Source organism: Barbus barbus (assembly GCF_936440315.1).
Source record: "Barbus barbus genome assembly, chromosome: 8".
NCBI lineage: Eukaryota > Metazoa > Chordata > Actinopteri > Cypriniformes > Cyprinidae > Barbus > Barbus barbus.
The window spans coordinates 20,022,953-20,039,084 of NC_136736.1; the positions used below are offsets into that span (position 1 = coordinate 20,022,953).

The 16,132-nt window shown below is 38.8% G+C and overlaps 2 protein-coding genes across 2 annotated transcripts; both read right to left on the reverse strand.

Annotated features, from left to right (window-relative positions):
* Nucleotides 1-4,387: 4,387 nt before the first annotated feature.
* On the reverse strand, nucleotides 4,388-6,062 carry LOC306874311 (lecithin retinol acyltransferase-like; the record flags this gene model as incomplete). Its single annotated transcript, XM_079424286.1, has 3 exons — nucleotides 4,388-4,396; nucleotides 4,484-4,992; nucleotides 6,050-6,062. The coding sequence occupies 3 exons, from the start codon at nucleotides 6,060-6,062 to the stop codon at nucleotides 4,388-4,390; spliced, it is 531 nt and encodes a 176-aa protein (XP_079280412.1).
* Nucleotides 6,063-8,373: 2,311 nt separating this feature from the next.
* On the reverse strand, nucleotides 8,374-9,951 carry LOC306873528 (lecithin retinol acyltransferase-like). The gene is made up of 2 exons (XM_079422880.1): nucleotides 9,428-9,951; nucleotides 8,374-9,146 (listed from the first exon to the last, which is right to left on the reverse strand). The coding sequence occupies exons 1-2, from the start codon at nucleotides 9,944-9,946 to the stop codon at nucleotides 8,994-8,996; spliced, it is 672 nt and encodes a 223-aa protein (XP_079279006.1). The 5' UTR covers nucleotides 9,947-9,951; the 3' UTR covers nucleotides 8,374-8,993.
* Between the last annotated feature and the right edge of the window lie 6,181 nt (nucleotides 9,952-16,132).

Genomic DNA, 16,132 nt, shown 5'->3' on the forward strand with positions numbered 1-16,132 from the left:
TGCTCTCCCGAACAAACAAGGATTTTTCAAACTCTGCAGCTCTGTGTTTATCACATATCACTCTGTTCCACGGACAGCTTTAAGACTTCTCTGATCACTGTTTGGTTCATCTTATACCGACCAACAGGCAGAAACTGAAATCAGCTAAACCTGTATTAAGAACTGTTAAAAGATGGACAAATGAAGCAGAGCGAGATTTAAAAGCTTGTTTTGACTTCACTGATTGGACTGTTTTTGAAGCTGCTGCAAACGATCTGGACGAGCTCAGAGACTGTAACATCATATATCAGCTTCTGTAAGGATATATGCATTCCTACCAGGACTCATTTAACCTACAACAATGACAAACCGTGGTTCACAGCAAAACTCAGACAGCTCCATCAGGCCAAAAAAGATATTTACAGGAAGGGGGACAAAGTCTTGTACAAACAGGCCAAATACACACTGGAAAAGGAAATCAGAGTGACAAAGATCCCCCAGCAAAGTGCTGGGGGATGGTGACAAAGACACCATCCCCCAGCACTCTGGAGAATCAACAACTGGCAGACATTCTGAATGAGTTCCATTGCAGCTTTGAAAAAACACCATTCACACCTCCTGCAACCCCCCTCTCCCCCCTCCTGCACTGCAGATCAGTGAAGATGACATGCGCCAGGTCTTCAGAAAGAACAAGAGAAGGAAGGCACCAGGTCCAGACGGTGTGACACCAGCCTGTCTGAAAACCTGTGCTGACCAGCTGGCCCCCATCTTCACACAGATCTTCAACAGATCACTGGAGCTGTGCGAAGTCCCCTCCTGCTTCAAACGCTTCACCATCATCCCCGTCCCAAAGAGACCCAAAATTACTGGACTTACTGCAGACCTGTGGCTCTAATGTCTGTGGCCATAAAATCATTTGAAAGACTGGTTTTGGCTTATCTGAAGGACACCACTGGACCCTTATAGGTCCAGTTTGCCTACAGAGCAAACAGGTCTGTGGATGATGCAGTCAACATGGGACTGCACTTCATCCCGCAGCATCTGGACAGACCATGGACTCATGTGAGGATCCTGTTTGTAGACTTCAGCTCCGCTTTCAACACCATCATCCCATCACTCCTCCTGCCCAAATTAACTCAGCTCTCCGTCCCCACCTCCATCTGTCAGTGGATCACCAGCTTCCTGACAGACAGGCAGCAGTTAGTAAAGCTTGGAAAATTCACATCCAACACCTGTACGATCAGCACTGGAGCTCCTCAGGGCTGTGTTCTCTCCCCACTGCTCTTCTCTCTCTACACGAACGACTGCACGTCTAAAGAGCCCTCTGTCAAGCTCCTTAAGTTTGCAGACGACACCACACTGATCGGCCTCATTCAGGATGGCGACAAGTCTGCTTACAGACAGGAGGTTAAGGAGCTGGCTGTCTGGTGCAGTCTTAACAACCTGAAGCTGAACACGCTCAAAACTGTGGAGATGATCATGGACTTCAGGAGAAACCCCCCTGCTCTCCCCCTACTCACCATCATGAACAGCACTGTTACGACAGTGGAGTCATTAAGATTCCTGGGCACCACAATTTCTCAGGACCTGAAGTCAGACAATCACATTGAGTCCATTGTGAAAAAGGCCCGGCGGAAGTTGTACTTCCTTCGCCAGCTGAGGAAGTTCAATCTGCCACAGGAGCTGCTGAAACAGTTCTACTCTGCCATCATTGAATCCATCCTCTGCACTTCTATAACTGTCTGGTTCAGCTCAGCTACCAAATCTGACCTCAGAAGACTACGGAGGGTAGTCCGGACTGCTGAGCAAATCATTGGTACAACCCTCCCCACTCTCCAAGAACTGTACTTATCCAGAGTGAGCAAAAGGGCTGGCAAAATCACTCTGGACCCCTCACATCAAGCACACTCAGTCTTCGAACTGTTGGCGTCTGGTCGACACTACAGAGCTCTGAGCACCAGAACGGCCAGACACAGAAACAGTTTCTTCCCTCAGGCAATCCATCTCATGAACACTTCACAATAAACGTGGAACACACAACACTATTATACAAAATTTATTCATCACACATACTTATTTTCATTTCAAATTTGCACATACCAGACCTGTACATACATAATTGTCTATATTATATATTGTATTTTTGCTATTTTGTACATTGCCTATTTGTATATGATTCTTTTATTATCTGTGTCCTGTTGTGTTTCTGTCATTCTTTCATTCTATCAAGCACTGTGGAGCTTCTGTCACTATAGCAAATTCCTCGTATGTGTAAACATACCTGGCCAATAAAGCACATTGTCATTCATTCTCATTCTCATATTTCCCCCCATTTTAAATTCTTATTATCCAATGAAAGGTTAGATTTTTGTGAATTTTTTAAATAAAAGATAAAAGGATTAACAATGCAGATAATTTTCACAGCCTTCCTTGATCATATTTACAGATTTGTTTGGCCATGACTGTATGTATAATTTACTGATTACGTAAATAAAGAAATAAGGGCTATCATGTTTATTCTGTCTTTTAAGGTTTCCATGCTGTCAGTGCATGTTGGAATTGTGGAAACACTTCAAGACGTCCTGGATATTTGTTTTGTTTTTTCCCTTCAGTCATGTAGTATGAAATTTCCTCTCTCTCTCTCTTTTACTTTTTTATTTCACTTATTCCGGGGTATAATTCCGCTTTTGGCTTGTTATCTTCAAGCACATTACACTAGTCTATTGTTTCCTAATTATAAGTATTCCTTCTTTATTACAAAAATAGTGCTTAGGTGAAACTGATCATCATAATTATCAAAGATCACATACATTCATGATGCATCAGATGTAGGAGCCTATATCCTATAATTAAATGGCATGCGATTAACACTTGTTTAATGAAAAGTTTCATGATGGTATCATTATCGCCATATCTTAACATTTATAGTTTGCATAACATACACATATTCTAGACACAGATACCAAGACATTTTGTTGCCATGTAGTGAAGGACAGTCTGCAGTTGTTGACAAGAGTAAATGCTTTGATGCTTTTGTGGCTGTTTCTGGATCAACATTAAAGGACAGATTCCTCCCGGAGTGTCTTCAAGATGCCATCCAGATGGTGAAGAAAATGACGGCAATGGGGAGGGCGGTGAGAGGTGTCAAAGCGCCTAGATAAAACATGATAAAGACCTCGAATATAGCTGACAGGAAGGCCATCTTTCTGCTCGTGTTGTTCTTACAGTGTTGTTCTTACCACTGTCCACTAGATGGTGCTGCTACTGTTGTGTTGCAAAATGCACAATAAAAGGATTTTTGAATGTCACATTTTCCGATTTTAGTATAATAAGAGTATTGCATTGTAATCTGTACTGAAATTTAATTAAAACTATTTTACGCAAATGTAGTAGCATGATGCTCGTCACATTTAAAAGGAAATAGCTACGCTCATTTTATATTATTTGATTAAATACTGTTGTATAAATATATATAAAAAAAATATATTTTACAAAAAGATTACATTCGTTAGCAATGCATTAGTTTTCACTAACTAACAATCATTTTCATTTTCAGTTTGTTCTAAATAGATTTTTAATATTAGTGTTAGAAATGTACAGTTTTATTAGTAGCCTACTTCACATTCATTCATAATACTTAAACTGTTCATTTATAACTTGAAAAATTAAACAAAAAATAACATTAACCTATAGATTACTGCAATACTGTCAGTGTTAGTTTATGTTACCTATTCAGACCTAATTGAGCATACATATATATATATAGCCTATGACAGCAAGAAATTAGAAATTAGAAATGGATCAATGAATCATATTCATAGTTTGAGTTGTTTGGCTCCATATAAAGGCTATGAACTGTAGCTATAGCTCAAACGAGGCTTTTGTGCTCTGAAAATAACCCTGTTTATTCTTTTGCATTTAGCAGTTTTTCATGGCACATGAGGTTAAGGTTACTACAAAATGTTCAAGATGCCTTTCATCTTTCTCAGCTCTATTTATGGGGAATAAACCACGAGGAGAGGAGTTCACTGACATATTCAAATAGGAGATAATCTGTGCTTGTGTAGGAGGAAATTGTGAAATCATATTTGGAATTTGAAAACAAAAGTGGACAAGTAAATAAATGCTATGGGAGGCTTAGAGTGCAACTGTTATGTCCACACATAGAACGCAAGGTGCTTAAATCTAGTGTCCATTATTAATTTATGTTAAAATCTGCTTTGTCATTAAACTAAAATGTTATTTTCAGGCTCATTGATTGCCTGCACAATAAATGTCTCCTCTTAGTCTCATACTGCCAATTCACCGCATACAGGAAATAGATGCATGTATTTTAAATTGTAATGATATTTCACAATATAACTGTTTTTACTGTATTTTGATTAAATAAATGCAGCCTTGGTGAGCGTTAAGGATTCTATCAAAAAAATTAAAAGATTTATAGTGTATCTATATTCAAATTGTCTATATATATCCACCCTCCACCTTTTTTTTGTTTTCTTACCTGAAAGGTTTGGAAGCTAAATGCAACACCATAGCGGCAGTACATGACATAATGTTCACAGTTGTGCCACAGTAAGCTGTAGGAGAAAGATCCAATTAGCTTCTCTGCCCGTCGTGCCACTTCCTCTCCATTCAGTGACGGTACACTGACCATACTGTCCATTTTATTAACCTGAATCTGATCACCGTATGCAAAATCCGCCAAAGAGTCCACACGGACACTGGCTGCTTTGGCCAAAACTCCCAAAATCAGTCTTTCGTTGGTCACCATCTGCTCAACGATGGACTTCTCTTTAGTGAACACTTGTAGGATGTCTGGGATGAAATGAGCAACACGACCCTCACCTAAGTAGATTCCAAAATGTATAAAAAGAGTCCTGGATACATCCAAAAGGTCATCACGCTTGTAAAGAGAGATGTCGTAGGTTTTCTTCCGCCTGTCTTCTTCATATTCATCCTCCAGTGTTGAGGTGATGAAGAAGAAATTAAGCAGTCTGAGTGCGATCGTGGCTGAAGGCAGTCTACACACTGATGCTGTTCACTTCACATATGTTCAATTTATTTGATTTGCTCTGGGAGAAGTGATGTTGTTCATTGAATAAAGCAGCTTTTGTGCATCACATTACAAGTGATTTTACAAGTTTTATACAAACCACACCATGTATAAATAGATATTTAAATGGCCTGCTGAGTAAGTCAGTCTTAATTGCCAGGAGGTGAAAGTCCCAGGTCAACAGCAAGATTAATGCTTGTATAATGCTTGCTTGTTGAAACAGGTTTAAACAAAACGTGAAGACTGTTTGTACCTTGACCAATTGTATCATAAGTATGTCATTAGACAAATCATTTTGGTCAAGTACAGGCCTGATGGTGGCTTTGCACTTCTAGTATAAAAAATCTTTCAGTAGAGAACCTCAAAACCAGGTTAATTTTTAATGTGATAACAAAATGAGCTTTATGCATCTATATGCAATGGGAAGAGGGAGGAGAATGGGAGAAGAAAAGGTAGATTTAATTCGGTACGGCTGCATCAAAAGCTTATTCAAACATGTTTACTCTTCAAGCCAATCTAGATTGGTTTCTTTTATAATTTTATTTTATCTGACCCAACTAAACAATGGTGGGCTATTTGCTGACATAAAACAAATTAATGTATATGGGGAAAAAAACTATGAAAACAACTTTCATTGCACAAAAGTTTCTTTATAGTTTTTTTAGAATATTAAATTGTTCTTCACACTAAGACAAAAACAGTTATTTGGGGAACCAAAATGGTTCCTCTATGGCCTTTGTTAACCTTTATTTCTAAGATCTACTCTAAACGAGGAGGGCTCTTAATATTGTATTGAACACTGGAGGTGTCAGTCCTGTGTCTTGTTTCCCCCTCCTCTCCTGCCCATATTTGGAGTTCCTGTTCCTTTCCTCGTTTAGAGACTTTAGTAGTTAATTTGTCCCCAGCCCTGTGTTTAATTACTCCCCACCTATTTCTGTTCTTCCTCGTTTGATTTCCCAGTGTTCTTAAACCCTGTGTCTCCCTGTCTCCCATGTCCGGGATTGATTGTCTCACCCTTGTACTCCATGTTACCATCATTAAAAGTAATGTTGAATGTTTTCCTTGTCTCCTCGCTCCTTGCTCCCCGAGCAGCGTGACAGAATCCCGGACCTAACCGAAGTAAGCGACACTTCTCCTCCCTCGTTTTGTTTTCCGTTTTTTGAGAAGTTTTTGTTCTTTTGTTTTTTTTCCCGTTTTTCCCGCGGCGATGGAGTTCCCTGCCCGCCTCCTCGCCCTTATCCAGCGCGATCTCCCCTTCGTGGAGTACGCCGGGGAATTCTGTGGGCTCGCCGCGGTGACGAAGCTGCACGACGCGGCCATCTTATGGACCACCGCCCTATGGACCCCCCAGACACCACAGGATTGAGCTGGAGAAAAGGGATCTACCGGTGTCTGGGAGACGTCTGGGCCCGAGCCAGAACCAGCCCGTCATCGTCGGTGGCTCTCCCAAGTCCGCCGCCGTTTGCGGCTCTCCCAGGCCAGCCGCAGTACGTGGCGAAATTAAAGCCACCGTTCGCGGGAAAATTCATGCCGCCGTTCGCGGCTCCCCCAAGCCCATCGGCGGAAAGGATGGCAAGCCCGCCATCCGAGAATATGGCAAGCCCGCCAGAGAAAGATAAGTGTCCTCCGGTACCTGTGCCTCGACAGCGCCCTCCAGTGCCTGCTCCTCGCAAGTGCCCTCCAGTGCCTGCTCCGCGCAAGTGCTCTCCTGCGTCTCCGCTGGTCCCGTCCAGGTCTCCTGCGTCTCCGCTGGTTCCATCCAGCTCTGCTCCTCCAGAGCGCCCCCAAGAGTCCGTGCTGTCCGAGCGCCCCCAAGAGTCCCCGGATCCGCCATGGCCTCCCGAGTCTCCTGTCCCGCCATGGCCTCCCGAGTCTCCTGTCCCACAATGGCCTCCTGAGTCCCCTGTCCTGCCATGGCTCCCGGAACGGGCTCCGCCCTGGAGGCCGGTAGTCCTGCCTCCTGTCCCCTGGAGACCTCCAGTGCGCCCACCCCCCCTCCCCGTTGGATGGTGTATGGTGCGAGGACGCGCCTTCCGGAGGGGGGCGTAATGTCAGTCCAGTGTCTTGCAAAAGTAAATGATGCTCAAACATTGTTTGACTGCATAATCAGACTTTGCATGTTTACACATATTCCACTGGGGCACTGATGCATTGCATTGTTGTGTAGGCTACTTGTCCCCTAGTCCGCGCTGTCCGAGCGCCCCCAAGAGTCCACGCTGTCCGTGCGCCCCCAAGAGTCCGCACTGTCCGAGCGCCCCCAAGAGTCCGCGCTGTCCGAGCGCCCCCAAGTGCCCGCTCCTCCAGAGCGCCCCACAGAGCTCCTCCTCAATGGCCCCCAGAGGGGAATTTCACCAAGAAAATGTTTTTGAGGGGCCATATGTTCACGGCTTGTGTGGCCAGGCCAAGGCCACAGAGTTCCCGGATCCGCCATGGCTTCCCGAGTCTCCAGTCCCGCCATGGCCTCCCGAGTCTCCTGTCCCGCCTCCAGGGCGCCCAACCCCCCTCCCCGTTGGATGGTGTATGGCGCAAGGACGCGCCTTCTGGAGGGGGGCGTAATGTCAGTCCTGTGTCTTGTTTCCCCCTCCTCTCGTGCCCATATTTGGACTTTCTGTTCCTTTCCTCGTTTAGAGTCTTTAGTCTTTAGTTAATTTGTCCCCAGCCCTGTGTTTAATTACTCCTCACCTGTTTCTGTTCTTCCTCGTTTGATTTCCCAGTGTTCTTAAGCCCTGTGTCTCCCTGTCTCCCATTTCCGGGATTGATTGTCTCACCCCTGTACTCCATGTTACCATCATTAAAAGTATAATGTTGAACATTCTCCTTGTCTCCTCGTTCCTTGCTCCCCGAGCAGCGTGACAGGAGGGTCAATAAGGTTGAGACCCACTGTTTTAGACCACTTTTTTTAACTTCTTAAATTCAGCTCACATCCTTGCTTTAGTGCCATTATTCATTGATTCAGTTATTTTATTCCTCATTTTCCCTATATGAATTCATGTTTGGAAGAAGTTTGCAATAAATATTTGAAATCATTTTTTCGCCATTGTTGTTGTTTTTATGAATAGAAAATTGACCTGGCCTAAAAATGTTTAGTGATGGCAACTCAGACTAAGAGATGAACAGCTCAGAGATGTTAAGACAGTGTCTTAAGAACTAATCTGACAAACTACCAGTTAGCCAAGGGTTAATCAGTCTTATTATTTGGATTTTTATGTAACTGAATAAAAAAAATAGCTCACTAACTTTTACTAACTAACTAACATTGTCTTAACCTTGTATACAACCTGCCTATTTTTGTATTTTTGTAATAGTGTAATACATCCAATCAACTGTTTACAGCAGTAACTAGAAATAATAATTTTATTTATACATAATGCCAACATTCATCAAATTGTTCTGTCTGCATATTTTTGTTCTGGTTCTTGTTCAGAAACTTATGGTATTAAATATACATTGAAACTGTACAAATTCACAATCAAGCATCGTCAGAGCTTAATAACAATAAAAAAATATTTAAAAAATACAGGTAGGTCTTAAATCACAGTCCATAGTACATTAAAATTGATCATATCAGTTCATTTCCATATCAGTGATCATAAACACTTCTGCTTAATACAAATAAGGCACCTTTAGTGAACAGTACATGCAATCTGTAACTTTAATCTACAACAATATTGGCTTTACCAATTTTAGGCATATGGTTTAAGATGAAAAATATATAGCAGTGCTGTAAAGGCGGAGTTAACAGCATGTTGTCATGAACTATTTAAATGACAGAGCTTATCTTTTAACATATATAGAAGAAAAAAGCAAATGATGCTCAAACATTGTTTGACTCCATAATCAGACTTTGCATGTTTACACATATTCCACTGTGGCACTAATGCATTGCATTGTTGTGTAGGCTACTTGTCCCCTTTAAAACTGAGCTTTGTTGTTTAACGTGATGTAGTGAAAGTGTCTCTCATCCAGCCATCCACAGAATGAAGGGAATAAAGATTGTGGGTAATGTAGTTGAAGGTGCCAGGCCAAAGCACATGATGTACATCACTCCTATTCCAACAGTTAAGGCCACACTTCTCTGGTCCCGAATGATGGTTTTCAGACAGTCACAGAACTGCAAAAGAAAATACATTAAACATGCCATTAACAGACTTTGTCCAAATCTAATTCAATTGTTTCTTATCCAACCAAAATATTGGTTTTACAGAATAGGCTTATTTATGCATGTTTGCTGCAATATTGACATTCAGATAACATGATATTAATCCTACAATATATTGTTAACCAATATTAATTCTATGACATTTTAATAAGTAGATTATAGTATTATGCAGGCTATTATAATATCAAAAGATTCGATGTTAAATAAAATCGTATTTTTTTTGTCGAACTCACCTTCTCTGTCTGCTGGCTCACAGGTGTCCCGTACCTGCAATATGTCACGAAATGTTCACAGTTATTCCATAATAAACTGTACGGAATATCGCCGACCAGTTTCTCTGCTCTCCTCGCGACTTCTTCGCTCATCAGTGCTTGACACTTCATTTTCACATCCATATCATTCACCATAATCTGAGCTCCATACGCGAAATCTTCAACCGAGTCTACACGTATACTCGCGTTTCTGTAAATACAGCCTAATATGAGTCTTTTGTTAGTGACGACTGGTTTGATGAGCTGTTTGTTGTTGGTTAATACTGTCATGATATCAGGCATCATGTGCGCCACCCTGTTATCGCCCAGATAGATGCCGTAATGAATGAAGAGAGTGCGCTGCACCTCCAATAGATCTCCTCTCCTGAGCACTGGCCATTTCACCGCACGCTCCGGCTCCTCCTGCCATAGACTTTTAAAAATATTAAAGTTTGAGAAAAGAAAGAATTTCTCAAATAGAAGCGTCAGCGAGTCTAGCATTTTTATGTCTTGCAGACTTCACAGTCGATGGAGAATTTATATATGGCATGTGCTTCAGGACTGAGGAGGTCCGAGGTCCCCAGTATTCTGATTGGCTGGAAGTTACATTCCCACACTAAACCACTTTAATGCTCAACACTTGATTACTTAATGTTGTGTGGTTTTCGCAAATAAACAGTAACCCTATTGGTAGCATTTTACAATAACATTATTGAAAAAAAAAAAAGAATGTTAGAAATCTTGATTAATATAGGCTGTTTTTACTTTGGTATAACATTCCTGATATCTATCTATCTATCTATCTATCTATCTATCTATCTATCTATCTATCTATCTATCTATCTATCTATCTATCTATCTATCTATCTATCTATCTATCTATCTATCTATCTATCTATCTATCTGTACACTCTTAAAAATAAAGGTGCTTCAAAAGGTTCTTCACAGCAATGCCATAGAAGAACCATTTCTGGTTCCACAAAGAACCATTCAATCAAGGGTTCTTTAAAGAACCATCTCTTCCTTACCTTTTTTATAATCTGAAGAACCTTCTTTCGCCACAAAAAAAACCCTTTTGTGAAATAGAAAGGTTCTTCAGATGTTAAAGGTTCTCCTTTGGCATCGTGAAGCACCTTTATTTTTAAGAGTGTATAGAAATAGTCTGACAATAAACATACTTTTTATACTTTTTGCATTGCAATAATTATTCACGTACAAGAACTCAAGTATGTGACTGTAAATTAACCTACCAAGTAAACCAAACCAAGAACTAAACATTATTTTGCCTACCACTGTTTAAAAAGACATTAAAATCCATATATTTTGTGGCCACTATATAGTGCATTCTACTTTTTCATGCATGTCTGTTTCAAACATGTGAAGAAGCTTATCCAGAACCAGATTCCCCTCTGCTCAAAACATGTTTTGAATTCCCTTTGAGCTGATTTTGTAGTCTAGTTTGTGAAACGTGAGCCCCTTAATTAGAGGCAGAGGCTGATTATCCTCTAACAATAACACTTGCTGTTCTCATACACATTGGTCCTCCCAGCCTTTCTCCTAAGCACCCAAAAGATTTCTGCAAGCGTCAGTAGAAGAAGTGGCCTTAATTAGCAGTGGCATGTAATAACAATTCTTTGTCGTAATCAGGTCATTGCATGGATAATCTTGAAATATTTTGTACCCAGATCCGTTCAGAACCTCTTAAAACTTCTGTTTTAATCATTAGACCTATTTGTCCAATCTAGTGCATGAAATCAGAATCACTATTCTTCCTCCACAATGTTTGGCTCCAAGTGCGATTTAACCTACATATCAGTGGCTAATCAGAAAAGACAGCAGAAAATCTTAAAGAGAAAGACTGAGATTTTTCTGTCCACAACAATCATAACAATATCTATTCTTTTTACAATGTGAATGCATTAAAAAAAAAAAAAAAAAAAAAAAAAAATCAAGAAACTTTTTTTTTTTCAAGAAGCATTATTATATTGCATTTATGTATTTTTGTTCCACTTTATAATATATAGTTTATAATGTAAAATCAAGTAGCCTAATGTAATTAGTTTATAATTAGTTCTTAAAGGAATCACCCAAAAATTTGCTGAAAATTTAACCATCCTCAGGCCATCCAAGATGTAGAGTTTGTTTCTTTATTAGAACAGATTTAGAGAAATATTACTTGCTCATAATTGATTCCTTGTTAATATTTATTGGACGCCTTGTTAAGTGAAAAGCTGCATGTTTGTAAGAAACAAATCCATCATTAAGGCATTTTAACTTCAAACTGTCACTTCTGGCCAAAATACCAGTCCATAATCCATAATAATGCTTCCTCCAGTGAAAAAGTCCCCTGTTTTCCTCTCACATCAGTATCCACAGACAAAATTGTATAGAACCTTTGGACAGTTTTTGCTTGTAAACGGTGCATAATCTGTGCACATTTCTCTTCTGATTCAAATAAGACAACTTTTTCACTGGAAAGCAATTTGATGGGTTTTATATTAGCCGGAAGAAGCAGTTTGAAGTTAGAAACATTTTCATGATGAATTTGATTCTTACAAACATGCAGTTTTTCACATCATAAGATGTCAATTGATAAACTGAAGTCAGGTGGATTATTGTGATGTTTTATTAGCTGCTTGAACTCTCATTCTGACGGCACCCATCCATTGGTGAGCAAGTAATATGATGCTACATTTCTCAAAATCTGTTCTGAATGAGGAAACAATTTAATCTACAATCTTGAATGGCCTGAGGGTGAGTAAATTTTCTTTTAAGCTTCAGCATAAAATTATTCAAACATAATTTTAAATCAGCTGTATTTCAGCACACAATGTCTGCCTATATGGATATACTGTTGACTTTGTGGAAGATTGCTGCCAGCTGAGTTGACAAACTGGGAGAGGTGAAGGAATCTGTAATATATGGACAGATGGTAACATCAGAGAGAGACCCAATAAATCTCTCAAGGTATCTGTAATAGCTGAATATAGGCCAGTTTTGTTTTTCTTTGTTGAGCTAGAACTGGACGTGTCATTGTACCTGCTGTATGTTTAGTATTTTGGCTTTTAGCTATGATAACTCTTAATTTAAGCAGATTTCATTAAGTAGAACTATAGTAAGTGCAACAGTTAAAACATCAGTGGAAAAAATCATCACCAGCGTGCACTGTGATGCAATAAAATGGAGATCCTTTATAAATATATATATATATTTTTGATCACGTTCAATGTCTTCTGTTTAAATCACATGCATTCCTCATTTGCAAAAGGCTTTTGTGTAGCATAAATAATCATAGTGTAATCATTATTTTAGCCTTTAAAGCCATTTATTTTGTGTTGAATATTTGGCAGCTGTGATCAACAGGCAGTCTAAGGTCTGAAGGGCAGATGTGAAACTCTGGTCATTACAGAACCTCACTTGAAGTGACGGCTGCTGAACTTACACTGCCCTCGGTATGACCTCCCCACTTACAAATGCACTATGATCACATTTACAGGATGCCAGATAATGGCTTGAGAAATGTACTATTCTTAACTCGTTTTAACTTAACACGTTTTTGTACATTTATTGATTATTATTTTATTCTTCCTTCCAATCCTATTTACAAAGTTTTGAAGAAAACATTGAAGAAGAAAAAAAGGATCAGCAGAGTGCTTTAATGTTGAGGACAGAGGAGCAGAGGACTTCAGTAAATCAAATGGACAGGAGACATAAACCTGAGTAACTGCTTAGCACGACTATACACATAAACAATACCAATGAGAAGCAGTTAAAAATATCTGTATATTTCTAACAATGTAAAGCATGAAATAATTAGAAAACTCAAAAACAGCTCATATAGTATGAAACAGGAGCTCATATTCAAAAAAGGGGGAAAAACATCAAGTTTATTAAGAAGCCCAAATTAAACAAAAATATAAAATTTGGTGCAGTTATTTATGGCTAAAAAGTAAGATGAAATTCTGATAGCTTGAAATGTAATCAATGAACTCTTTATAACAGTAGATCAGATTGTTTACATAAAATGCATATAAATATCATCATATATCCTAATAATGTATGATGGAAGCTCTGTATTTTTAATGTGGGAGACAACACGTATTGCAATGCAATACAATGATGAAGTACAAACAAATGTTTCTTGAAAGGCTGATGTATCATATTTAATGCTCACATTTTAGCATACATTTCCCCCCCCCAAAAAAAAAAAAAAAATCAATCAAGTAAACCTAGAGTAAGTTAATTCAGACAAGTAGCTGTTTATCTTGAAATATTTCTAACAATAAGTTTTACTTTCTAATAATCAGTTCAAGAAAAAGTAGAAAAGATACTAAAAACTAAAAGTGTAAAACTATCATTTAACTATCATTTAAGATGACAGATGCAGTAGACTGGGTACAACAGGTATTTAAAAATGTGTGTGTCAAATATGATACAGCAGGATTTATAGGGTTAAAGTCAGGTGGATGGCATTGACACCAGCCATTTTTTCCAAATGCACTTTCAAACACTTCTGAAGCTGTGTTCAGCTAATCCATCCTTCTGTTTGATTTATCTAAAGGCCCCATGTGAAATACTTCATTTGTACACATTAGAATGTTATATGGTTGTTTGGATTTGGATAGGGCTGAGCTACTGTTTAGCTCTGCACCACAAGGTCTAATAATCTTCACAATACAATATATGTATACAAGCCAAAACCACAATCATATTAATAGGGAAGGTCTTGCAGTTTTACAAATTTCATCATGGTATATATACAACTGGAGGAATCTCAGTTCAGGCTTTGTATTAAATAACCTCAAAATGACCTAAGGCTTTCTGTTCATTTCTGTGCAGTTTAGACGGCAATGACCTCCCATGATCGCTTCAATGGTGGTGACATTTCTTATCGTTTGTTTGGGAGACTGAAGAGTTGGCAGGCTGCATCTTGGGACTTGTGAAATGGAAGCAGCTCTCCATCTGGTTTTTAGAGAGGTTCAGGCAGAGTTCAGAGTTGTTTAAGTTCACAGACGCTGAAGTTGACTCTCAGGTCAGCCATGCCTTATATCTGTCGTCTACCACGTTCAATATGGTTTCACACCATAAAATCGGGTCACAGCCTGGTCACATTAATGTTGTTACTGGCAGAGTCAGAGTTTCATGATACACCTAAGCAGAAAATAAACACAACGAAGAAACCTTGTTGGGGATCTTTGTAGAAATATAAAAGTAAAGAATGTCACTCTCTAGACCCACTGCCCCAGTAAACTCATCTGCTATTTGTTAATGCACAGTGAAGGAAGCTTTGGGTCGACCCTGTGGATCAGCATTCTTATCTTATTTTAAGCTTTTTATTGACAGACACTGAATCCAGCAGTTTTATTTCTGAGCTGATTGTAAAAAAAAAAAGTTATAATGAAGAGCTCTGATTAAGATCAGTCTTCTTTCAGATGTCCTTTACTGCTACCGCAGTTAAAGAAGAAAAACAGAGCTGGCCTTTGCTTGACTCACTGAATCTTGTTTATCACTTGTTGTTTATAAGAGTTTAATCTGTTTCAAAGGAAGCTGGATATTTGTCACCAAACCCTTCATGCAGCGATACTTTTGTGAATAAAATGCATCAACATTCATTTGCAACAGTCCTCAAAAAAAAAAAAAAAAAAATGCAACTTTATATAGTTTTACCAGATAGGCTTCATTGATAAATGGCATGTGTTATTTTCTATAAATAGAACGGGGAACGCTTACTTTTTAGACTAATATTAGAAGACCAAAAACAGTAGTTTGCATAAATGTTCAGTGTCCAAACTTTGATTTTTTTGTTGTGATATTTTACATTTTTTAATAGTTTCAGGCCCATGAGAATTCAAGTCCTGTCTGAACACTGCACTAAACACAGTTCTGTTTCATTCAGTTCTGCTTTGAGACAAACAATGATGCTTATTTTATTATGAAGCTGAACCATTTCTGCTTAAACTTTCTCCCACCTCTAATTCCGGAACCCAATTTAGCTTAGTGAAACTCATTCATTTTACCCATTTAGTTTATTGTACAAGTATATCAAGTAATATTTTTAACAACTGCTGATGTGTGTACTGCTTCTTTGGTAACAGAGATCTGGACCATGTACGGTAATATTTTGATGTGCAACATCCCCTAGTGGTTAAATTGGTAAAAACACGTTCAAAGTCTTTATCACCTTTGGTACTGGTGTTTGTGGCCCTGAAAACATAGACAAGTATTGAGCAACAGTATTAATATTCAAAGCAATTAAATATTTACTAGCAATATTCAGTCATCAAATACTCCAAAATAGTAATAACGCAAACACCTCATAACTTTTTTTTTCTTTTTTTAATCTATGGAAAACAGCGGCAATACTGCTTAAATAAGTAGTGAAAATTGAATGCAAGTAACTTCTTGATCATAAATACTATGAAAATATGGACGACCATTTTATATCACATTGATCTTTAGTTATTACCAGTAAAATGATGAAAGACAATATTTTTGGCCTCAGGTGGTTCACTGGACCAATATTGTTAGGTTTTTTTTATATATATATATATATATATATATATATATATATATATATATATATATATAATTTAATATTCAATATTTGAGACCATGGACCACAAAACCAGTCATAAGGGTCAATTTTTCGACATCATCTGAAAGCTGATCCATTTCAATTGAAGTATG